This window comes from Primulina tabacum, chromosome 16, assembly GCF_025594145.1.
Source record: "Primulina tabacum isolate GXHZ01 chromosome 16, ASM2559414v2, whole genome shotgun sequence".
Lineage (NCBI taxonomy): Eukaryota > Viridiplantae > Streptophyta > Magnoliopsida > Lamiales > Gesneriaceae > Primulina > Primulina tabacum.
The window spans coordinates 30703048-30728977 of NC_134565.1; the positions used below are offsets into that span (position 1 = coordinate 30703048).

Here is a 25930-nt window from a genome sequence, read left to right on the forward strand (position 1 = left end):
TGAGCAAACTGAATTCTATTATTTCCCCGAGCATCAATATTTTAATTTGTACTGCATCCCTATTGCAATTTAGAATGAATCAAGTTAATAAAAGTGTTGTATAATTTAATCTATGAAAAAAACATATTGATTACGTAATAACAAGTCGAAAATTCACTTTTGTTGAAACATCTTATAATATCATTTTTTTTACTAATACTTCTTGTTGTTTTTGACAAACAGGCTTAACTCGGGTTTTAAAGACCACAATCTCGATAATTTGTGGCTGGCTACTAAACTGAAATATTCTAAAGAATCACCATCAATCAATTGCTCAATGAACGCAAACGTTTAACCGAGGTAAGAGAAAAATTTCACAATTTTTCCCTTTTATTACGCTAAATGTTTCTCCCATTTATCCAAAACACTAGTTTTATTTGGTTTATCGAATGTATCGATCTTATGTTCTAATGAACTAAAACACATACTACTCTTTCAAAGGATACGTACTTGAAGTTGAAAACAGATTTAACCCTTGGTATGAAGCTTGTAACAATTGTTCGAGGGAAATTATTAAAACAAAAGATGCGACAACTTGTACCAAATGCGTTCATATACTTGCCGAAGTAGTGCCGAGGTATAAATCCATCATATTTGTTTCTCATTCATGAAATAATAGCATACATTTATATTTTTTATCATACTGTCACATGTACAGGTATCGAGTTACGATAAATGTCAAAAAAGACAATGACAATATAAAAATTACAATGTTTGAAGACGTAGTTGCTGCTCTTATTGGTTGTCCAGTGAAAAGATTATATAAAGTCTGTTGCTGAGGTTAGTTTAAACCACATTACTATAAATAACATCTAAACTTTAAAACTCTATCACTGACTTGTGTTTGGTTTTGTGTAGGATGCAAGTGCTTCGCCATATTATATGGCACTTGAAATCCCAGAAAAGGAAGAATACAACTTTCTTTTCAAATTTATTGAAAAGACTCCGACCAATAATGCAACTTATTATATTATAGTTGAAGGAATTTCAAAAGCCCCTGCAAAAGCACAAATCAGAAAAATTCGAAGATGTCGATGCAAATGCTCAAATTCAAATGGAAGATGATGTAAAAATTGCTATTTTTATAAAGAGAAAAAACATCAAACATAGTTCTATGTCCAAGACACGAAGCCAACAAAACAACAAAAAATTATCTGATGCTGCCAAAAGAAGTACCCACATCCTGATTGAAGATGATGACAAGCTTTCTTCCTCCATAAAGAGAAAGAGACAAGTCAAAACAAATAATGGCACACAAAATGTGGCATTTGTGAAGATCAAGCAAGAAAAATTTTGATTCCATCGTAACTTATTGCGCTATGCTTTTTTATTGTTTTTTTTTTTAATTTTTGTCTTATATTACATTTTTCCTATTAATAAATATTTTTAATTAATTATTATTTTCATTAACTGATTATATATCATCATATTCTTTTATAGATAGTTCATAATTATATAATTTAACTTAAAGTTTGCACACAAAAAATTTGGACAATAATCATCGGGATATCACGTGCAACGCACGTGCTACTTACTAGTATATTTAAAATATCTCAACCAGTTGGCCCGTTTAGGCCAACGACTTGGCGGGCTGGCCCGTGGAATCCCATATTTAAACGAGTTGGAAATATTTCAACCCAACTTACTCAAAATTGTTGTGGGTTGGTCAACCAGATTCGACATCTTATTGAAGATATACATAGTTTTTCATTAAAAAAAAACATGTTTAAACAAACAAAAATTAGGAATTTTCTTCCACTCTTTCGAAATATTTTCATGGCAGTTTTTATCATACTAAAATATTGAGGTAGAGGTGAAGAAAAAGACTATTTGTGTTACATTAAAGAGGTTGATATATAACTACGAGAAATCTAAGATGATCTTGTTATTTATATTTTTTCCAACGCTTAAATAGTTGAGAGGATGAAATAAAATTGAATAAACGAATTCAAAGATAAAGGCAACTGCACAATTACTTTGTCAGTGTTAGCTCACGCTTGACAAAGGGCAAATCGAAGTAACCGAAGAGAAAGGAGATGGAGAGAGTTAGGATTTAAAGTATGACAATGGTTTCTTCAACTACATCCACAAAAGTAGGCATTAAATAACCGGTCTACAATTTAATTAATAAATATGATATTTTTTTATTAAAATAAAATATTTTAAATATGGAATATCAGTTTTTGCTAATTGAGTACATTTTTACTCCAAAAATCGAAGAGATGATATTTTTTTTTAGTTAATAACTAAATTATACATATAAAAGAAATTACATACGTCTACTTCGAGTACATGCATGAATAAACACAACAGTCGGTTTGATATACATTTTTTAAAGTCAATCCGTCAAAATGATTGACAAATGACAATTGCGTACATTAACTGCTACAAATATCATACATCGAATATAAAAAATAATAAATAATATTTGATAAACATGAGATTATACCACCCTTTAAACAAATATTTTAGGATTGAAACACCTACTGAGTTTTAACCTAACATAAACTTTAATCTTCCTAACGAGAGTGTTATTAACGGAGAGGCCATTTGGCCTCCAAATTCAACGACCAAAGGGAACCCGGCCAGGAAGCTGGCTCGAGAGGGCCTATCGACCAAAGAACCAATCACTCTATCACTATGCCAATGTGAGGATCCTGCATTCGGAGAAATAGAGCGTTGGAACTCGTGATATGGGCTTGGGCTCTTAATTGTTTGCAGTCATTTTTATCTTACAGTTGAACGAGTTCTATATTGAGCTCATGCAAACATATATGATATGGTCCAGGTGAATAGAGTGAGTTGGGTCGGGCAATCCACTGAATCTGATAAGAAGTTGATGAGGGGAAAATGAACAGCAAGGTATATCCCAAGGTGAGAATATATCTCTCGAGTATGGCTGAAACGATGTCATGAAAACATGAAGACAAACACGTGAATGGACACCAGATGGGTGTCCGGCGTGGTCACTCCGATGCTTAAGTCAGCAGGTGAATATGAAGAAAATCAATGTAGCTTTTAGAGAAATAATGCCACTGGTGTGTATATGTGTGAATATATGTGTATATATGAATTTAATGCAGAGCAAATCTGCTATTTATATGAAGAAACTCGATGATTACCTTGTTTTCAGTGTCCACTTACTAATTGTGGCAAGTTGGTTGCCCATACCCTACCTTCTGATAAATTCTCTGACACGCCAAATCCCTATGATTCTGACAGTAATGATTACCAAATATAAGGTATCTCATATTTATGCACTCGAGTGTGGTACTATTTTCGAGGTATCCCAGGTAGAGAGCCATCACCCGGTAATTCGCCCGATAGCTCGGGCCTCTGGTTGCCCGGGTAAATGACGTCCCGAGCACTCACCTACCTATCTAGTTACAAGCTCCTTCTGCAAACTAACCATGATTCGAGCTATCCATTTACTGTCCCGGGCCATCCATGACCCGGGCTCTTCCGAGGGTATCACCAATATATTATATGTTATTTCTATTTAACGGCATGATAAAGATGTCACACGCTTGGTTTTCTAACTGACATGTATGATTGATAACTAAATGTTGTAAGTTCAAAGAATACTTTTAGTTATATAAACATAATAATAAAAAGATACTTCATTTTAATAGTAGGTCTGATTCTCTTCTATATAAATATCAAATTCAACTCGAATTTTTTTTAATGACGCGCAACTGTTACTTTTTAATGCGTACTGCGCAAATCACCAAACGAACGCAATAGCCTGTAAAACATGTTAGTCAGATAAACGACACTGGGCAAGTCCTATGTGACAAGCTCGTCCGAAAATATGTTGGCTAAGAGAAATCGAAATACTGATCTTTGATCAAACGTTCGACTACTCCGTCAATCTAGACACCCATTTTGAAGTCAATGCATTTGGGCCCTTACTCGTTAGATATATGAATGATATAAGAGCATGCAAGTTTGTGAGTCTTGAGGTGACGTGAAAAAATACTCCGTGATATTGTAAGATCGATCATCGTGTGTAACATATTATTATCGTGTACTAGTTTTCATTCATGGGTGACATTTTTAAGATACAAGGGTAGAATCGAAATATCTCGCAGAGGGCTTTGGGCCCATTGATACGGTCCAGTTGGAGTTCAAAGTGTTCCAGTGAATAGGAAGTTAAGTGCAAGGAGTTGCTATATTGTGGTACCTTCCATGAACCAATCTCAGCCGTCTGTTCCGCCCATCATTTCAATCCGACACTCGCATGTTAAACCTATCGCCTACATATCACCACCGCAACAGTACTAAACTAAACTCCCCCTCCACACCGACACACACACACACCTTCCTTTCGTTTTATTACTATTAGTTAATAATAATTAAATCGGGAAAAAGGAGAAAATTCCCATTTTTTAATGTAAAAAATAACTTGTTTTGACCGGATTTACGGATACGGATCGATAATACACTCGGTCGTATACTTATTTTTCTGGATCTGAGACTCGTCGGAGCTCGCCGGTGCTTAAACCCGAGCGCTTTCCAGCTTGGCATATGAAAGCCCTAAAACGATCCCGGCGGGTCCTTTTTCTACCGTCTTTCACGGTCTAGATCTTTCGGTTCGTGTATGTACCCAGTTTTGTTCGTTTATACAGTGGAGGAGAGTATCTGCTTTTGTTTTTCTGGGGGTTCACGTATGAACGAACTCTCGACAGGTGAGTATTTTTCGGGATATTTTATTGTTTGCTTGCATTCTTGCGAATAAATAAATGGGTTCTTTATTTGCGTATGTGCTAGTAGTTTTGTGCTTCTTGGGTTTTTGTTTTGATGGAAAACCCGAATATTTAGTTTCTCTGTTTGAGGCTTCATGCCTATTCTGCTTTTTATTTTGTGAATTTGTGTTTGGCGTGTTATCAAAATTCAAGGGTGCTCACCTGTAGAGTTATTGTTTTTATTTTTCGTTGGTGAAATGCTTGCATGAAGTTAAGAACTTTGCATTGCACGTGACGATTTTTTTGGAGGAGTCTTCTTTTCTTTTTTTGGCGATGGAACACGAAACTAAATTTGGCTGGTACGAAACTAAATTTGGCTGGTAACCCTTCCTATCGAGTTGTAGTGCTCAGTGTGCTTCATTATTTTTTTTTTCTTCTTTTTTTTGAGAGTGGGGTTCAGTAAATTTTTAACATCAATATGATGACAAATATTAGCGCATATTGCAAAATTTTTAACATCAATATGATGACAAATATTAGCGCATATTGCAATTCTATTTTTCCCATTTTCCTCGACAGATCTTGCCTGCGTCTTGTATTAGTTTTATTGTTTGGTTTCTTCTTTTGTATCAGTCCATGTTCAAATGCGAGTGTTTGTTTTATAAGCATCACTATGTTATTATACAGATTAGCTTCATCTAATTTTGGGGGCTGTAAATTTCAATAGGGAAGGGTTAAGAAATCTAGCAGAGAGACAGCATAAGTCTTTGCACCTATGAGGCCAGTGATTTATTGGATAAATCACGAAGGGAAGACATCTGATAAGGGAGTTTTGGTGGATAAGCAAAATAGATGCATAATGATGGTAAACTATTGCGAATGTGGTGGGATTCACATAATTCATGGCTTTTAATTTTGGGATATGATGAAAACTTTTGGATGGCAACTTTGGGTAGTTTGATGCGAGCATATCCGATTGAATCTAATTGTCTGGGGCAAGGAAATCTTTCCTTGGCTCTGTGACTAGCTGTTAAATTGGACTCACCGTGCTGCATATGTTCACATATCACTGATAGTTATTCATGATGTAGAGGTAGTCTCATGATCATATGGCTGTATAAGCCTTTGGCAGTTGAATGTTCAATAATTTTGCTGAAAAGATTGAGTTTGCAAGTAGCCACCAAAGCATCTTTAAAGATTATTGTGTAGACAGTGGGATTGAGTTGTTAATCTTGAAGGTTTTGTGGATGCATAATTATGGAGCACTACTCTTCACATGGTCGCATGTCTAGACTTGATGTCAAATATAATGTACCTGATAATAAAAATAATTGCTTGCAGTGGATCAAGTATGATGATTTAGAGAGTTGTTTAGTTTGTGGGAGTAAAATAAAATTCATGTTTCATTTGAATGGTTGTGACTTGAATAAACTAATGAAAATGTTTGTTCGCATTCTCTTTTATTAGGTTGCATGGAGCTTGATGATTTGCTTTTGAAATTCTCTTCATATGAATACAATTCAGTACTAATTTTTTTAGCAATTCTAGAAATTATTTTGTTTTCCTGCTGCATTTTAGCCTCTGTCTGCTGTATTTTGTTTAAGTCCGGTTTCTCTTAATATTGACATTGGTTGACATTCATGGAATATAAATGCAGACAATTTAACTTTTATTTATGACTTATTATTGTTTTCCCCCTTTTTTTATAGTTCTTATTATGGGATCGACATTGTGAGCTAATTATGGCCTCCAAAGGTCCAAGGTCTAAACTTGACCATGAATCGCGGGCTCGGCGACAGAAGGTGACAATGCTCAGTTATCTTTTGTGTATTTGTACTTTAAGAAGATATGGATGTATTTGATACATTTATCAACTGGCATAAGATACTTTAAGTGCAGACTTGGGCTATGGTAGCATACAAGTTCTTTTATCTCAGTTGAAGCCATTAGTGAATATTTTAAGAAACTAGATCTTGATGTTTTTTTATTCAAAATTCCATGCTGATTGAAAATTTGGGGATGAAAGTCTTGTCTTTGAGCTAAAGTGGAATTGAAGTATCATGAATTTGATTTCACATGCTTTGCTTGTATATATATATTTTATAAATATGTATATCTTCGTGCATTTAGAAGTGCCTTTGTTGTATCCTTGATGCATTGAATTTTTTTTAATACTTGTGTACTTTGAGTAGTTCCAATTTCAAACCTTTGATGATGCCATGATTCATAAGAAACCAAGTGCTCTGCCACTACTAGTTGGTTGGTCTGTGCGTTTAAGACTTGCCGATGCTTCTTATACATATGTTAGTAGTGTCTTTATTTGTATCCTTGATGCACTGGATGACTGAACAATTCTTTCAATTTTCGTTTTTTAATGTGCATGCGCTCGGAATGGTTCCAATCCCTGGCATTGTCATGACCCATTAGAACCAATTACTGTACTACTAAGTTAGTTGGTTGGTCTATGTGTTTAATAATTGCCGATGCTTCTTATACATATGTATGGATTCATGCTTGTTAGTAGTGCCTTTATTTGTATCCCTGATGCACTGGATTATTCTTTCAGTTTTAGTTTTTTAATGTGCATGGCATTGTCACGTCTCATTAGAAACCAACTACTGTACCAGTAAGTTAGTTGGTCTATGCAACAGTTTCTGTAACTATATTTAGTTTCCCTGATGAATTTTTTTTATTCGCACCAATGAGAGAGCTAAATTGTGGAATCGAATCTGAAAAACCTTCCACAATTTTGTAATCTTCCAATGCAGTGCATTTTGTATATACTATTTCTCGACCCTGTGGATTGATTTGAACATCAGACAGACAGTATATGCTGAACACTTCTTCTGTGGGGATAAAGTCAAAAGGCATGAATTTTCGTTCTGTGTGAAGTAGCAGATGGTAGGAATGGAGATGTAGATGATCCTATAATGGCCTGATGTTACAAATTTTGTCTAGGATGTGTTCGAAATCTCCTGTTGTTTTATTTACATGATTTAAAGGTGACTGTTTTTCCTCACAAAAAAAGGTGACTATTTTTATTCTAGGTGCTTGAAGCCCCAAAAGAACCAAAACGTCCTAAAACTCATTGGGATCATGTCTTGGAAGAGATGATCTGGTTATCAAAGGTAACCAAGTGTATATTATTTAACCTTGCTCGTATCTGGTGTCATTGTTTTGAATGTTTGGAGTTTTTTTATGCTAATGATCATAGTGCTCCAGGACTTCGAGTCAGAGAGGAAATGGAAACTTGCTCAGGCGAAGAAAGTTGCAATGAGAGCCAGCAAGGGCATGCTGGATCAAGCCACAAGAGGGGAGAAGAGAGTGAAGGTTTAGTTTTATACATTGCTTGTAAAGTTTTATACAACTTCAATGTCCTACGCGCAGACTTAATTTATCATCATGCAATAATTTTTTGATGCCGAGTTATAAACTTGTTCAGGAAGAGGAACAAAGGTTAAAAAAAGTAGCGCTGAATATTTCAAAGGACGTAAAGAAATTCTGGATGAAAATTGAGAAGCTGGCAAGTCATTATTTCTTGTACATTATTATATTTTCTTTAGTTATCACCAACTTCACACTTCAGTAATGGAAGCTGCTTCTTATTATGGCTTATTCAGGTGGCGTACAAGCATCAGCTAGAGCTAGATGAGAAGAAGAAAAAAGCACTTGATAAGCAGCTTGAGTTTCTTCTAGGGCAAACAGAAAGGTAAAATATGCTTCTGACAACATTTTGGTGTCTTCCTTGTGAAACTATCTCGTAAACCTAAAATTGTCGCATATTTCTGTCATTAGAAAGAGCTGGTATATGCAGATTCGCATTTATTATTTTTCCTGCTTAAAAACAATGTTTGTCCTTGTTAATCGACGTCTGAAATGATTACAATACCATGCAAATTGTTTAGGTACTCGACGATGCTAGCAGAGAACCTTGTGAACTCGCCAACTCCTTGCAAATCATCTCACCTTTATACCGTTCAAGAGAAACCAAATATTCCACGGAAAGGAGATGATTTCGATAGAACAAAATCTGAATCAGATGCTGGTGAGTGGTAATTTTTGGCCAATTGATATTTCTTTCATAAATCTCATTTGTTTACGTAATCGCGTCTGTTTCTCATTCAAACTGATAATGCTAGGATCCCAGTCAAATGCCCCCGGTTTGGACGAGGACTATGACATACTGTCTGAAGATGAATCAGTAAGTTGTGCTGCTTTTCTAAGTTAACTTTCTTAAAATATATGTGCTTTGAGTACTTGTCCATGTGCTACTCTGGGATTACAGTTCCCTGAAAACTGTGGCATCCTCTGTGGATTTCTTTTTCTTGAATTAAGTTTTTCACTTGATTTCTAGTTTCTATGGTAATGGTACTTGATCAGTAGTTAACTGGGATTTCGCTTTTTCCTCTTCAGTTTCAATGCTTAGAAAAAAATCGGCACATGGGCTTCCAATTGAGTAAATTGGGATGCTACTCACTGGGTATCATGTGTACCATAGTTCATTACTTTCTTTGTATTGCTTTTATTGTTGTGACCGTGCTGCATTTATGGCTTCTGTCACTTGTGAATTTCATTATATGCAAATATGCATCATCTTGACCGTGTAATGCTGTGTCTTGAAATGGATGATTTTGTGTTCTGAGTGTATTTGTGACAACTGCATGCTGTGACCTCGTCTAATACCCTGATTTTGTGATGAAACCTTTTATGTTTAGGGTTTTATTTTCACTTGCATAAGTACCCCTTCTGACTTTAGGTAGATGATGAACATACTATTGACGAAGACGAAGCTCTGATAACCAATGAAGAGAGGGAAGAAGAGCTGGCAGCTTTGCGAAGTGAAATTGATCTGCCTCTTGAAGAGATACTCAAACGTTATGTTGCTCAAGAAGGTGCCTCATTTGTTTTGGTCATTGTGACAAATATAAGGCCCTATGGATTTTTGACGTTATAGTCCGTAAAATGATTTTTTTGTCATTCTTAGCTATTTAAATAGATACCCAAGCTCTCATTTTAATTAATTGATAATGATAATGATAATGATAATTGATAGTTATTGTTTGGTTATGTATCTTCTAGTTCTTAGGGATGAGAAGGGTGGTCATGTATTCGAAGAAGGGGACTTGTTCCTTTCAAGGGAATAAATCACTTTACGGTTATGAAGAAAACTTTACTGGAAATGGCATAACTGCCTTGATTATTATACAATGGATGAATAAATTGATAAGTTCATTTTGGCTTTAAATTGTAATCTCCCCCTTAATTGTGTTTTACAAAATTGTCGGACATGCATCATTCAGTGCAGGAATACTATATTAGAGGAGCCCACTGACAGGGCTTATTATTTCTCTTGTGGTAAACCATGTCAGACACATTTCTAGCACACCAAAGTGGACAAGGTTGAAATGCTGATGTCCTATTTTCTTTCAGGGGACTACATCGAAAGTCCTTGCCCTTTTTTATAAGAGAAGATGGGTCTTTGTCCTTATCTTGTCGTAAACCAGTTGTCATGCACATTTCTAACACACAATGTGAACAAGGTTGGCAATATAGATGTCCTATTTTCTTCTAGGAGAATACTTAAAATGTCCTTGTCTTCTCATTTGTTTGATTAAAGATGATAGGTCCTTCTCCTCTCATAACACGTATTTCATCTATGTACCGGTAAAGAAGTCTAAAAAATAATTTTTGTAGCCACAGTTCCATAAGCCCGCTGAAATTTAGATGTGGATGTATATATTGATTGTTTCTCTATCTGCTATGTTTATATGGTTAAATTTTATTAATTATTCATTTGATTGTTTCTCAGCTAGCCAAGACAAGAGTCCTGGCAAGATTGATAATGCATCTGGAACAACTGATATAAGTAATCATGACAGTATGTATGTTTAGTATCTGTTCACTATGTATTTAACTTGTTCAGTTATCTCACCTTTTGTCCAATTTTAATCAGGTAAAGAAGATATGGAATGTGACGCTGAGTTAGAGGGAACCGGCTCACCAGCGAGGCATGGTTGTCGTGGTGTAAGTTGTATGTGTTTATGTATTCCGTCATAAATTGTCATGTGAGTCCAATTTTTATATTAACATTTCTTGGTTGACTTACACAGGTTAAAAGTAACGGTGTCTTGTCTTTGTCCGAAAACCATTACTCAGAGGTTGAGACATACAAGAGGAGAAATTCTTCGAAGAAACTTCTCGAGTCTGAAAAAATATTACTGTTGCAGAATTTCAATGATGAACATGTAAGATTATGTACTGGGAAATTGCATTTAACCTTCAATAAACGCACCAAGGCACCCTGGTGCCTGTCCAAACCATGAGTGAAATGAGGCGTGACGAGTAATAGTTTTCTTTCCTATCTAGATTTTCAATGGAATTCCCATGAAAAAGATGTTTGAAGTCCTCTCACTTGGAAATTTTGACTCATGCTAGGCATGTTTAAAAGCACTTCTTGAGCTTTTATGGCCTGTGCTTCATTGAAGTGTCTTGTTGTGGTTCCTACCTGATTCACTTTTGACAAACGTGCTTGAGAATGTTTTTTGTGGTTAATATTGGGGATGTTCTTAGCATCTTTAACGCTTATGGCTGACTTGTCCGACCATTGGCCATTGGAACACGATTGGTCTTTAAGGTGTCATATCCCAAATAGTTTTATGGCTGACTTGTCCGACCATTGGAACATGACTGGTCTGTAAGATGTCATATCCCAAGTAGTTCTAATTAGCACCACAAGTGATGTATGGTCAACCTGGCAAAATCTGTATATTGTTACTTGATTTGGAAATAATGTCCCTTGCCTCAGAGTGGCAATGTGGTTTTGTTTAATTGAATCTTGTTATGCTGTTATTTTGCTTATATATCTCATACTGGAATAACCCTTTGAGATTTGTATAACCATGTGTAGCTGTTTAATGTTCTCATCTACTTACGTGATTATAAATTATAAATGTTAAATTTTGGTGAATTCACATGATAATTTGCTTTTTATAGGAAGATGATGATTTTATACTTTCATCCGGAGAAGAAAAGGAGAATGACATGGTATGTATATTATCTTAGTGATGGTTAGAGGTTTCATTTTCTTGCGTGGCCAATCACTTCCATTTCATTTGCAATGATTTCTAGAATTTCAATATTGCTAAATGGCGATCCTGTAAGCGATATCTGAACCCGAGCCATACTATTCCTTAACCATCAAACACATTTACTGTCTCTTCATCCCTTCTCTAGCTCCAAGTATTCCTTTTCAAGAAGTACCCTGCCATAACTTGAAATATGTTGGCACTTTATTTGGTAGTAGCCTGGAATGCTTCAAAATTGTCATTAAAATACTTTTTCCTATTCACACCTACCTTGACTTCCAGGATGACGAAACAACCCTCTTGGAGGAGGAAGAATTAGCAGAAGCCGAATCAGGCAATACTGTTGACGAGGTGAAAACATGAAATCGTGTATCTGTATCTTCTGTACTCAATTTTGATACTATTATATTTATATCCTTAATTTTGGGTAATTATAATTGTACACACATGTGCTGTACGATCTTAATTTGATTTTTGTAATAATCACACACATTTCCAGGTTGCACTTCTGCAGAAGGAAAGCGAAGTTCCTGTGGAGGAGCTGATTGCAAGGTATAAAAAGGTATGTTGACCTGTCTTCATTTTTTCACTAATTGTGCACATGAGATATTGATTCTCCTGTCACCGTTCAGGGTTGTGACTCTGGTGAAGATGCGCGAGTTGACTCTGATGAAGATGCAGGACTTGACTCTGGTGAAGATGTGGGGGTTGACTCTGAGTCCTCGCATGCTTCTGGTTCTGAGGAGTTTCTGGATTTATCAGCACATGGATGCTCTGAACTTAAGCAACCTGGTGATGAATCTACTGGCTTGGAGCGTGAGATATACCCTCATCTACAAGATGATGAGGCTGAACTTCTGGGAAAATCTGGAGAAGATATTCAAAGTGAAGATATAATTGCAGATGCAGCAGCTGCAGCCAGGTCAGCACAACCGACGGGTAACACATTCTCGACAACAAAAGTGCGTACAAAGTTTCCTTTCCTTATCAAGTATCCGTTGCGGGAGTATCAACATATTGGCTTGGATTGGCTTGTGACCATGTATGAAAAAAGATTGAATGGAATTCTTGCCGATGAGATGGGTTTGGGGAAGACAATTATGACAATAGCATTGCTTGCTCACTTAGCTTGTGAAAAAGGAATATGGGGTCCACATCTTATTGTTGTCCCAACTAGTGTCATGCTCAATTGGGAAACAGAGTTTCTTAAATGGTGTCCAGCTTTCAAAATATTGACGTACTTTGGAAGTGCTAAAGAGCGGAGAATTAAGAGACAAGGATGGATGAAGCCTAATTATTTTCATGTTTGCATAACTACTTACAGGCTTGTCATACAGGACTCTAAAGTTTTCAAGAGGAAGAAATGGAAGTACCTTATTCTGGATGAAGCTCATTTGATAAAGAATTGGAAGTCACAAAGGTGGCAAACACTTCTTAATTTTAACTCAAAAAGGCGTATTCTTCTAACAGGTACACCATTGCAGAATGATCTAATGGAACTCTGGTCTCTTATGCATTTCTTGATGCCACATATTTTTCAATCTCACCAAGAATTTAAAGACTGGTTCAGTAATCCTATATCTGGGATGGTAGAGGGACAAGAGAAGGTAAATAAAGAAGTAGTAGATCGGCTGCATAATGTTCTCCGTCCTTTTATTCTTCGTCGATTGAAAAGGGATGTTGAGAAGCAGCTTCCAATGAAACATGAACATGTTATTAATTGTAGACTTTCACGAAGACAGCGTAATTTATACGAGGATTTCATAGCTAGCTCTGAGACGCAAGCAACTCTATCTAGTGCTAATTTCTTTGGAATGATAAGTATTATTATGCAACTTCGTAAAGTCTGCAATCATCCTGATTTGTTTGAAGGCCGTCCCATCATTAGTTCATTTGATATGAGTGGTATTGATATGCAACTGAGTTCTTCTGTTTGCTCAATGCTCGCGCCTGTCGCTTTGTCACATGTTGATCTCCAAGGCTTGGGTTTTGTGTTTACACATTTGGATTTCATCATGACTTCTTGGGAGGGTGAAGAAATTCAAGCTATTGCTACTCCTTCAAGTTTAATTGAGCGTCGTGCAAACATTTTGGAAGGAACTCCAAGCTTAGCTAACCATAAGAAAAAGCTAAATGCAACAAATATTTTCGTGGAGATCCAAAAGGCACTCTTGAATGAAAGATTGAGAGAACTGAATGAGAGAGCAGCAGCTGTAGCATGGTGGAATGCTTTGAGGTGTAAGAAAAAACCAATATATGCCACTGACTTACGAGAGCTTGTTACTGTGAAGCACCCAGTCCATGATATTCATAGTCAGAAGTACAATCCTCTGTCTTATGTATATTCATCCAAAGTGGTTGACATTGTGCTTTCACCAGCTGAAAGATTTGCAAAGATGGTTGATCAAATTGAAAGTTTCATGTTTGCAATACCTGCTGCACGTGCCCCTCCCCCAGTTTGCTGGTGCAGTAATGGTGGATCATCTTTGTTTAACCAAAATTACAAGGATAAATGTTCTGAAGCTCTTTTCCCGCTTCTGAACCCATTTCGACCTGCTATAATTCGGAGGCAAGTCTATTTTCCAGATAGGAGACTTATTCAGTTCGACTGTGGTAAGCTGCAGGAGCTTGCAGTGCTCCTTAGAAAATTGAAATCAGAGGGTCACCGTGCGCTGATATTCACCCAAATGACAAAGATGCTTGACATTTTGGAGGCCTTCATTAACTTGTATGGCTATACTTACATGCGTCTTGATGGCTCTACTCCGCCTGAAGAGAGGCAAACACTTATGCAGCGGTTTAACACAAACGCAAAATTTTTTCTTTTCATTTTGTCAACACGCAGTGGTGGTGTTGGCATTAATCTAGTTGGGGCAGATACTGTTATCTTTTATGATAGTGACTGGAATCCAGCCATGGATCAACAGGCCCAAGATAGATGTCACAGGATAGGGCAGACACGTGAAGTCCACATCTATAGGCTAATCAGTGAGAGCACCATTGAAGAGAACATTCTGAAGAAGGCTAATCAGAAGCGTGCTCTTGACAGTTTGGTTATACAAGGTGGAAGCTATAACACTGAATTTTTCAAGAAACTAGATCCGATGGAATTGTTTTCAGGCAACCGAACAATTCCCATAGAAGATGCACACACAGATAAGACTGTCAATAATGGTGGAGAGATCAATTTATCTAGTGCGGATCTGGAGGCTGCTTTAAAAAATGCTGAAGATGAGGCAGACTATATGGCATTGAAGAAAGTTGAAGAAGAAGAGGCTGTGGATAATCAGGAATTCACAGAGGAAGCCATTGGAAAACTGGAAGACGATGAACTAGTTAATGAAGAGGACATAAGACCAGATGATACTGCTGAGCATGGTGGGTTTAAAACAAAATCAGATGAAGGTTTCATTAACAGAAGTCATCCACTTGAGGTGAATCCTCTTGTTTTAACTGGTGAAGAAGATGATGTTGATATGTTGGGTGATGTGAAACAGATGGCTGCGGCAGCAGCTGCAGCAGGACAAACAATCCTGTCTTTTGAGGATCAGCTACGCCCAATTGACCAGTATGCTGTACGTTTTCTAGAATTATGGGACCCAATTATAGATAAGGCAGCAGTGGAATCACATGTTCAGATTGAGGAAGCTGAATGGGAGTTGGAACACATTGAGAAGTTAAAGGATGATATGGAAGCCGAGATCGATGATGATGAAGAGCCTTTAGTCTATGAAAGTACGAATATCCTTAATTTGATTTTTCATGTTTGTTGCAAATATCTAATCTTGGTTTTTCATGTTTGTTGCAAATATCTAATCTTCTTTCGTTGAATGCGTTGAGTGCTTAGTGTGGTACTTATATTAATGTAAGCGAATAATTGTTATTTACTTCACATTTTTTATTTAAACTCTGTTTTTTCAAGCGTTGTACAGAAATAACTTAATGTTTTCAATCATATATTTTTCAGGATGGGATTCCGATTTCGCAACAGAAGTATACAGGCAACAAGTTGAAGCTCTAGCTCAACATCAGGTTTGGCATGAACTTTAAACTTTTATAAAGAAATATTGTATTTTTGTTGGACCGTGTATCTGTTTCTTGTTTAAATGAGAGATATATCCCCGGCTTTACATTTCTACATTGCCGCTTTACTGATGTGATCTGGTATTAATAACGTTTCATAGTTAATGGAAGATCTAGAACGTGAAGCCAAGGAGAAGGATGCTTTAGAATATAGAAATTCAGATTATGTCAGGTAAGTTGCTGTTTTACAACACATTTTATATTTTTCAGAGCAACGTTCTTGACATAGTTAATGCGATTTGACTTGTAGTTTTTTTGGCTTGTAAATCTCTTCTTGTGGTGCCTGCGATTTTGCATCGGAACTTGCGAGATACTTTTCTAGGTCAATGCATGAAATGAATATTGAACTGAACAATTTGGGTCGAAGCTTCTGCATAATCATTTGATTATGAAGAATTATAAGTTTCAAATATGGCTCGGGTTATCTTGACAATTAATAACATCCTGAAATTTTCCATTCATTTAATGCATTTACTAATCTGGTTTGTAATAATGTTGATTTTGTGGAAGATATCCCAAGCCTGCGAACTTACCAGACATCTTACTGGGGTGCTTAGTTGTAGAATGAAATTCCGAGTCCTGTGAATAACATGTCCTTTAATATAATATCTCAGTTTGAGGATTTTGCTTCCTAGATTGCCAGCATGAAAATGATTACATTAAGTCATACTAGGATGGGATATTGCATGCTTGTTAATTTGTTGACATGTAGAAATTTAGGTTTTCTTGTAGGAGCAAATTATTATTTGAGATATTATCTCTTTAATTTTGATTCGTACAAATGATCTCTTTCTGTTTTTGCATCAATATTCTTTTTTCTCAAAGCAGGAATGATGTGTCTTCGGCTCCTAAACACAAGTCAAAGAAACGAAACAAAAAGGCCAAGTTCAAATCTTTGAAGAAAGGGGCTCTAGTTTCTAAATCTGTATCTGTCAAAGCAGAGTCTTCCACTGAACCAATGTCCATAGATGATTCGATGTATGATGAGATGATCACATCATCAGATGCTTTATCTCCAAGCTCAACCCGGGAGAAGAAGCGTAAACCTGCCTTAGATGATGACGATCTGATGAGCAAAAAGAAGTCTAAAAAAGAAGACATTCTCCATTCCAAATCTTCCAGCAAGTACTATAACAATCATAAAGAGTTGAAAATTTTGGATAACGGTTTTGTTGATCTTGAGAGTAAGCAATTAAGTAGGGGCAAAACACAGGGGAAACTATCTATTTCTGTTATGCCTCTGAAACGGGTTTTCACCATAAAACCAGAAAAGTTGAAGAAGAAAAGTAACATTTGGTCTAAGGATTTTCCTTCACCTGACCTTTGGTCAACACGTGAAGATGCTGTATTGTGTGCCGTGGTTCATGAGTATGGCCCAAATTGGAACTTGGCTTGTGATATATTGTATGGAATGACTGCTGGCGGATTTTATCGTGGCAGAATTCGCCATCCTGTCCATTGCTGTGAGAGATTTAGGGAACTAATTCAAAGATATGTTGTGTCTGGTGGTGATGCTACCAATACTGACAAAGCAGTTAATAATGTTTCTGGGAAGGGTCTTCTTAAAGTAACCGAGGTATGTTTGCTCAAGCAATTGTTCCTTAAGCTACTGAATAGAAGACAGACTTAGACAAATTGCAATATCTAGTTTTAAGAATTTAGATCATATAATGAGATAAAAAAAAACTATTTGAATGTGTTGGTTAATGTTCGACGAGTTTCAAGATATTGCTGAACTTAACAGTTTGTATAACTTGGGTGGTATTATATCATTAAATGAAGCAAAAAGCATGTTTTATCCATTTACACTATTTGAGGTAAATATGCTGCATAGGTGTCTGCACTACCAAGATTATAGTTTGCCCTGTATATCATTTGCTTCCAGTAAAATTTAAATAACTGAAGGATGTTTAAGAGGGCTTCCTGATAAAAAGTAACCCTTATTAGAATAACTGAAGGAGTGACCTGGATTAACTTGAATATGAATGTAATGAGAAGCTCATACTGCCAACACCTCCTTGAAAACTAAGAATGTGGGCCATGGCAGATGTGGCATACTATTTGGAATAAGAAATTTGTTATCATTATGAGTGTTTCACGTAACTTCTGTATAAATAAAGAAGCAAATTGGTGCACATGAATAGTGAATGCAGCACTCTAGGTCACCAGGTGTCTTGGAGTTGGACTCCACTTCATCCTTTTTAAAAATGTCGTTACTGAACTGATAAACTTGGGATTTTGGTTTTATATAAGTTATGTTTAGTCCGCCCTGTATCTTCCATACTGTAGTATATCCTTTCTTTCTTCACATTACTTCCCTTTCGCCTGGAGATGTTTCCTTCCGAGATTGTGATCAATTTTGTGTAACGGTAGGATTCTAGCCTAATCCTTCCCCACTTTTCAGGTGTTTATGCCCAAAAAAGAAGGGTATGACTGAATTGGACATCCCTAATTTCCAAATTTGTGGAGTATTAGAGTTATTTGCTAAAGTGTCTTGTTAATAAAGCAATGACACCATGTAAAAGTAGTTGTACATATGCATTCTATTGGTCATAGGATTGATACTCTTTTTGTTGGCTTTATGTCATTGTAAATAATTTCATATGCAGGATAAACCTTCTGGTTTTTAAAAATTATTCTCATTTCAGTGATTGTACCTTCTGCAATTTATTTGCGCATGCTTGCTTGGCTACTGTTTCTTATCAAAGATCATTCAGGACATATAATAGCTGATATATTCTTCAGTAATGGTTTCATTACTTGTGTTGTTTTCCTAGCTAGTTCCAACACATCCCAACAGATGACCACGACCTTCAAGTATCGCTGATTCTCTGCTCACATTTTCTTCTGTTGTTTTCATCATTCAACACGTGTTTCTTTTATTCGCTGTGGCTTGATTTGCAGTTATATTAGCTCGGCAATTTTGTACATTTCAATTCATTCATGCAGTGTTTCCTGCATTAGGATAATATACGGGTGCTGCTTAGCATCACTTCTGGACTACCAGATCATGAACTGCTTCTACAAAAGCATTACTTCGCTGCACTTTCTGCTGCTTGGAGGTTATCACGACCCAGCCTTAGAAAAAGCTCTTTATCTGCTCAAAATGGATTTTATTCTTCTTCACAATTTGGTGATTCGGTCAACCATCAGAATTCCTTGAGGAAATCATCAGAAATGCTGGAATTTACAAATTTATATCAGTGTGGGGTCTTAGTCGCAGCCGCCCTAGATGGTGACTCCAGTCATCATACTGATGAAGTGTCAAGCATTGTGAACCAAAGCAATGAAGTTTTGGTTGCAAAAGAGCGATTGGATATTACTCTTGCACTTCAAGGAGGGAGGGATGAAATAACTCCCCTTCCCTCTACTGTTGATCTTTCAATTCTTGGCCCAGACCCTCCCCCATCCTTGAAGATGCATGCTAGTGAAGATGGTAATTTCAAATCTTCCTGGAGTCTGGTTGAAAACCAATTCAGGTATAACTTCTTTCATATTTTGATTTTAGATTTGTGCAATCTTGTATGGACATTGGTCATGTTAAATTCAAATAAGTCAACCTCTTGTCAAGTCATCATTGTCTCCTATATACGCAATTGGATCCTTTGATTGAAAGGCTGACTATTTGGCACCTCCATCCTACCACTTCGACTCCACCTTAAAACCCTTTCTACTAATGTTCGTGACCAAAATTTTGCATGCTCTTGACTAGGAGGATTATAAATTTTGGAGATATAGTATGCTCTATTTGCATCACAACTAGTTTTTGATTTGTTGTCAGCTTTCCAACAGTAAATACCCATATTGCTCCTATTAACATCCCTGAACGATGTTATTTCATATTTGCAGAATCCCCCGACCCCAATGTGTTGAAGGGTTATTTGGTGAGGAATTGTTAGGATTTCCCATTGGGAGACAGAAGCTCCTTGTTTCTGAGTCGGTAAAGCCTTCTAAATCGAAGTTAAAAAGAACTGGTATTGAGAGTGCTGATTTGCATTGTCTTAACGCCAGTCAAGTGTTCCAACCTCTGCCATTGACAGTCAGTGACTCTAGTCCGAATTTTGATGAATTTTCATCTTTTTTCCATGATGGAGGACTTGAATGCGACAATAAATATCTGCTTGGTACGGATAACGAAATTGCTTCTTTAGGCAGCACGTTGGGAATAGATTCACTCCAAATTTGGCCGGATTTGACATCTGAACTGGATGATTGGTCATTGTTACCTGAATTTACTGATATTGGATAAAAGATTAGATGATGCAAAACAGAAGTCAGTTCTGGTCACGAAGTAGCCATGTTGTATTGGAAGGGCTCAATCTCATGATGGAGATGCTCCTGCCGTTCCCTGCCAATGAAAGTATTCAATACCCGAGGCTTGGGAGGATTGCGCTGTGCTGTCGGAGATTTAATCGCTGAAAATGGCCTCATTTGATGTGGATCAGTGGCTGTTTTGTTCCAAGCTCCCAGTGGTTTTTACACCCCGGGACTTTTACCTTTTCAAATGGCGAGAGAGCAGGGGGTGCTTCGGTGGATATACATACATATATTGTATTAGACATTGAAGATTAGGAAGGGGGGATATAAAATGATCACATGTAGGTTTTAGGTTTAATAATGTTCTTGCAGGTGGTGGAAGGGTGCTTGCAATTTTGGGGCACATTTCTATTAAAATTTTCGATTATTGAATGCTTGGGGCTTGGCACATTATCTATCTGCATGCAGAAAATTATTTCCATTTTCCCAAGAAAAGAGTGTGTGTGTGTGTGTGTGTGTGTGTATATATATATATATTTGTGATATGTTATTTTATGTATTTTCAGTGTCCATGGAATTTATACGAACCCATTAACCAAGAGAGAGAGAAATCCGTCTTGTTAGGTTCACAACGATTATATTAGGATGCTTCAGGAAATTTCACTTCAAAATATGATATCCTCCATTTTCCCAAGTATGTTTATCTGTATGTGTTTGATCTGTTTGAGAATATGAAGCTTATGGATTTTAAAATAAATCAAGAAAAAGTAAGTATTTTTTTCAGACAGCCCCATTTCGAATTTGCATAAATCTATTATTCCAGACAACCCAGTGCATGTCAATGGATTCTGGTACGATTAAACTAGAATTCATTGATTTTCTTTTTTAATCAAAAGAATTCATTCACTTCGGAGAATATCTATAGGAAAGAGTCCCAAATTTGATTCGAGACCAAGTTGTTCTCATGCGATGACCAACAAATCATTAGCTTGGTGTAAACCACCGACTCTGTATATCTAAGTCTGAATAATTGGGTAATATTCAAGATATTTATTTATTTATAATGGTAATTGTTTGTGTAGATGACAATAGATTGGGTTTAAACTAGATTTTGTATTAAATTCGCCCCTAGTCAAATGGGTTCGAGAGAGGTTTTGAGATTTGATGAACTCGTCTCGTACCTGTCCCGCCACTATATATTTATATATATAATAATGACAAAAATTTGTGTGAGACGTAACTTGTGTGAGACCGTTTCACGAGTCGTATTTTGTGAGACAGATTTCTTATTTGGATCATCCATGAAAAAATATTATTTTTTATGCTAAGAGTATTTCTTTTTATTGTGAATATCGCTAGGATTGACCCGTCTCTCATATAAAGATTCGTGAGGCCGTTTCACAAGAGACCTACTCATAATAATAGTAAATAAATATATAAGTGTATATATATATATATATTATCAAGAATATATTTATATTTTTTTATTTATTGAAAGATGTATACCTTGAACTCCAATTTTAACTCACAATATTTTAGAATTGAAATAATTTATTTTATAACGATGTGTTTAAAATTAAATTATAAAATTATAATATTTATTTTATTATGAGTTGAATTTTTTGATAATATTTTTTTATTATTAAAATAAGTTTGGAAAATAAATTTAATGATTTATTAATTTTTAATTTTTTTATCATATTAAATTTTTAATCGGATGGGACCAATTTTTAGGACGCATATATAGTGAGGCCGATCGCGAGTGCACGTGACTAAGCACGAGATCCGACATCATTTCTCGGCGTTCGTTCAATCGGTACCTTTTCAATGTTTCTGTGTTTCAGCCGCACATTCTTATGTTTGTGTTTTATGTAAGTAGAATCAGGAATTTGATTTTCTTGATAACCTCTGAACTCGCGTGAATGGTAATTTACTGATTAAATTGGCCGAGATAGTGTCAATTTTTTTTCGTTAACACATGTTCGAACTTATGTATTTATAAGAATGTTTATCTCGTACAGGAATCTCGGAAATTAGAACAGAGATGCCCATATGTATTTTGTGTGCCATGAGCTTGTTGAAATGCTTACACGATGTTTCCCACAAAAAAACATAATCCCAAAAAAAGAAAGAACAAATAAAAAGAGATTGCTTGATTATCCAATTCACCGTTTTTAATCTTGTAGTAGAATATAATGTGCTCATGTTTTATTCATCAGGTGCTTCACATTGTTCAGCTGGTGACTCCCTAAAGTGTTATCAACCATTCTGTCATGATCAAGCTAAGTCACTGTCGATATAGATGTTGCATGGAAGGACTTGTAGTTAGCAGAATGTATAGTTCGACAGAAGTACAGCAAGATTCAGCTGATATAACAAAGAGTGTCTGCAAAATTATCTTGTCCAGCTCCAAATCAGGGCTTGATACTTCACTCAACCAGAGTGGCATCCGTGTTTCTGAAGATATTGTCGAAAAGGTCCTTGAAAAGTTTGAAAATGCTGGCATGCTGGCTCATCGATTCTTTGAGTGGGCTGGCAAGCAACGAAATTATAATCATAGTGTTAGAGCTTACCATATTATGATAGAGTCTTTAGCAAAAATAAGGCAGTATGAGATAGTGTGGGATCTTGTAAACTGCATGAACAGCAAGGGAATGCTGAACATTGAAACCTTTTGTATTATTATGAGGAAGTATGCAAGGGCCCAAAAAGTGGATGAGGCTATTTATACATTTAACATAATGAAGAAGTACAATGTTCCTCCAAATTTGGCTGCATTTAATGGTTTGCTGAGTGCCTTGTGCAAGTCGAAGAATGTTAGGAAGGCTCAGGAGATTTTTGATGGCATGAAAAATCAATTTGTTCCTGACTCAAAAACTTACAGCATTTTGCTTGAAGGGTGGGGGAGGGCTCCAAATTTGCCTAAAGCTAGGGAAATTTTCAGGGAAATGGTTGATACTCATTGCCCTCCGGATATTGTGACCTACGGAATCATGGTTGATATTCTTTGCAAGGCAGGAAGGACTGATGAAGCAGTTCAAGTTGTTAAAGAGATGGAATTTGGTGGTTGTCAGCTGACATCTTTTATTTATAGTGTTTTAATTCATACATACGGGATTGAAAATAGAATTGAGGACGCCGTAAATACCTTTTTCCAAATGGAAAAAAATAGAATTAAACCTGATGTGGCAGTATATAATGCCTTAATTAGTGCTTTTTGTAAAGCAAATAAATTCCAGAATGCTTATAAGGTTGTGGCTGAGATGGATGATAATGGGGTGAGGCCTAATTCAAGGACTTGTAATATTCTCATGAGTGGTTTGATGTATCGCGGGGAATCTGATCAGGCTATTAAGGTATTCTGTAAGTTGTCCAAAATCTGTGAACCAGATGCCGACACTTACACTATGATGATAAAGATGTTTTGTGAGAGGGAAGAATTTGAGATGGCTCTCAGGGTGTGGAGATATATGAAAAACAAGCAGTTTGCTCCAGGCATGCACACATTTTCTGCACTCGTTAACGGCTTCATCAACAAGGCAGATGTCTCTAGAGCATGTGTTTTAATGGAGGAAATGATAGAAAGAGGACTCCGACCCGGTAGGCATACATTTGGGAAGCTGAGGCAACTACTTTTGAAAGAAGGGAGAAATGATGTATTTGAATTTCTGCAGGAAAAGATGAATCTTTTGGTTAAGGATCCGTTATATGATTGAGATTTTTATTGATGACAACTGAGTAATATTGTCATGTTTTCTGTATGGCTTGTGCATTTGGCCTGAGATGAGGAGTTGGCGTTTAACCTCTGAAGGTTTCGTGCACTCCAGAAATGTATTGTCTGAATTTCATGGTTTAGTATACTATACGTGTAGACTGCTTGTTAGCTGAACTTCAATTGTCATGTTCAGCACTTACCGTTTATTTTGAATTAATTAGTTGAGAAATCCGTAAATTTCCCCTGTTCTTTTATATTAGTTCAGTTTATACTCGACTTGATTAAATCTTAGACTATATCATTGTAAACAAGTGTGCCAGACTCTATGTCGACGTAGCATAGTGCTGCTGTGAAGATTAAACATATAACGTGGCTAATATGCAAGAAATTCGCTCCTGTAAAAGTGGTTCAGAAATTGGGTTTTTTTTTTTTTTAAATTGTGATTATATATTAATGATTCCAATTTTAGTGGATGCATGTTTGGTTTATCATCTGCTTTGTGTAAATATCTATGGACTCGGGACTCGACTATATAATGTATCTTCTTATTGTTGTCGATCTACCTGTCTGGTCCAAAGTTACAAAATGATATTTAACTTTGTATCTATCTACTCTCCTTGCAAACCAAACAATTTGATGGAGGCCTAATTTCCTATTCCTTGAGTTGGTAACAACTCCAAATCAAAAGTTTTCAAACACAGCCTCCATTAATGGTCAGCGAGATCAAGAAATCCTTCCGCATTATTGTTTTTAGCTATCTAATTATTCCATACACAATTATAAGTCGCCTCCAATTATTGTCTCGTTGTCCTTCGCACTATATCTCTCCCCTTTATCAAAAACTACGGAGTTGTGTTTAAACGAGTACTACTTTAAAATGCATTTAATTCTTTGGAACAAATTCAAAATCTTTTTGACGTTTGCTAAGATAAATGAATTGATTATTGGATGCAAATATCATATCTTCCAATATACAATACTTGTGGTATGTAAATATGGACTAGAAGTCTAGAACTGTTCACAATATGTCCGAGTTGAGTCAAAAGATTAGGCAAATAGAAAAAAATAATAAAATGAAAGGGAGAGTTACAAATGGTGAAAGCTGTATGTTACACCTCATTTTGGCCAAAAATTTTGTGGGAAAGATAGATCGAGAAAATATAATGAAAAGTTAGCAGAAAAAAGTTATGTAGCTCTAATCGAATAGGGTTAATTTAGTATATATGATGTTATATAATTGTTTTGTGACTTTTGTCACAATCTTTGATTAAAGAATATTTAAAGATTACTCAGGTCATTTGAGGTAGATAGACATGAAATGCATGTATGCTCAAACATAGAAATATATGATCATGATGTGAGGGATTGGGCTTGGGGGGACCTTTAAAGTTACTATATTTTCTTAGGACTCTGTCCATTTCAATATGTGATGAAAAGAAGATATTCATGCAATCCTTGCCTCAGCTTTAAAATATATTTTTTCCTCTTTTAAGTGTACTTGGACCTTTAGTGCTCCAAAGAATTGGTCACAAAATACGTTTTGGTTATTAAAATTCTGATTTATTGTAGCATTGGACTTTTCCCCCTGTGGTTAAGCAAAAGTTATTTAATTTGCTTTATATAACAACATCCTCTTATTCTTTTTGCCAACACGAACACCTACTCTCCCTATGCATATGACCAAATAATTTTTCATAGAGTGTTTCTAACTGGTAACTCATTTTTACAATGAAAAGGTTGATTGAGAAACAAGTTTGCTCTCCGGATTACACCACTCCATCAGCTCTATTGATGCACAAGAAAACACATATTATAGCCAAAGTGAAGCCGAGAATCCGAATAATTCACATATTTGCACCAGAGATTATCAAGACAAATGCTGAAAACTTTAGAGAAGTGGTGCAAAGACTCACTGGAAAGCCCACAGAAGATAACATGTCCAAGAAACACAACAAGAGAATGGACGTAGGTTGCTGCATGAGGATAAAAGGAGAAGAAGAGATCCGTAGAGGTGCAAATTCAAGCAGCGGATTCTCTGCAGAGACTGATATATTCATGCAAGATAT

At 36.1% G+C, this 25930-nt stretch overlaps 2 protein-coding genes across 6 annotated transcripts; both read left to right on the forward strand.

Moving 5' to 3' along the window:
- Positions 1–4232: 4232 nt before the first annotated feature.
- Positions 4233–20604, forward strand: LOC142528801 (protein PHOTOPERIOD-INDEPENDENT EARLY FLOWERING 1-like). Of its 3 annotated transcripts, none has more exons than XM_075633979.1 (21): positions 4237–4727; positions 6434–6526; positions 7772–7852; positions 7947–8054; positions 8167–8247; positions 8345–8433; positions 8630–8769; positions 8864–8925; positions 9481–9616; positions 10534–10602; positions 10678–10748; positions 10835–10969; positions 11718–11768; positions 12092–12160; positions 12309–12371; positions 12442–15544; positions 15777–15841; positions 15994–16064; positions 16721–17468; positions 18857–19371; positions 19742–20604. In XM_075633979.1, exons 2-21 carry the CDS (start codon positions 6467–6469, stop codon positions 20139–20141), a joined length of 6117 nt encoding a protein of 2038 aa, XP_075490094.1. In that variant the 5' UTR covers positions 4237–4727; positions 6434–6466; the 3' UTR covers positions 20142–20604. The 3 variants fall into 3 exon arrangements, with proteins under 3 accessions (XP_075490096.1, XP_075490094.1, XP_075490095.1); XM_075633980.1 differs by having other exon boundaries at positions 10534–10590; XM_075633981.1 differs by lacking the exon at positions 19742–20604 and having other exon boundaries at positions 4233–4727; positions 18842–19143.
- A 1246-nt stretch (positions 20605–21850) lies between these two features.
- LOC142528655 (pentatricopeptide repeat-containing protein At1g77360, mitochondrial) lies at positions 21851–25707 on the forward strand. Of its 3 annotated transcripts, XR_012815703.1 has the most exons (3): positions 21851–21965; positions 22369–23960; positions 25601–25707. XR_012815703.1 is itself a non-coding variant. In XM_075633746.1 (2 exons), the coding sequence occupies exon 2, from the start codon at positions 22423–22425 to the stop codon at positions 23863–23865; it is 1443 nt and encodes a 480-aa protein (XP_075489861.1). In that variant the 5' UTR covers positions 21902–22020; positions 22369–22422; the 3' UTR covers positions 23866–24249. The 3 variants fall into 3 exon arrangements, 2 of the variants coding, with proteins under 2 accessions (XP_075489861.1, XP_075489862.1); XM_075633746.1 differs by lacking the exon at positions 25601–25707 and having other exon boundaries at positions 21902–22020; positions 22369–24249; XM_075633747.1 differs by lacking the exon at positions 25601–25707 and having other exon boundaries at positions 21938–22020; positions 22387–24249.
- Positions 25708–25930: the final 223 nt, after the last annotated feature.

Bases quoted from the DNA above. Each gene is read 5' to 3' on its own strand.
- LOC142528801 (XM_075633979.1), top strand. From the start codon at position 6,467: ATGGCCTCCAAAGGTCCAAGGTCTAAACTTGACCATGAATCGCGGGCT. The intron at 8,770-8,863 runs GTGAGTGGTAAT...TGATAATGCTAG, and splicing joins AAAATCTGAATCAGATGCTG to GATCCCAGTCAAATGCCCCC. The intron at 12,161-12,308 runs GTGAAAACATGA...ACACATTTCCAG, and splicing joins CAGGCAATACTGTTGACGAG to GTTGCACTTCTGCAGAAGGA.
- LOC142528655 (XM_075633746.1), top strand. From the start codon at position 22,423: ATGATCAAGCTAAGTCACTGTCGATATAGATGTTGCATGGAAGGACTT.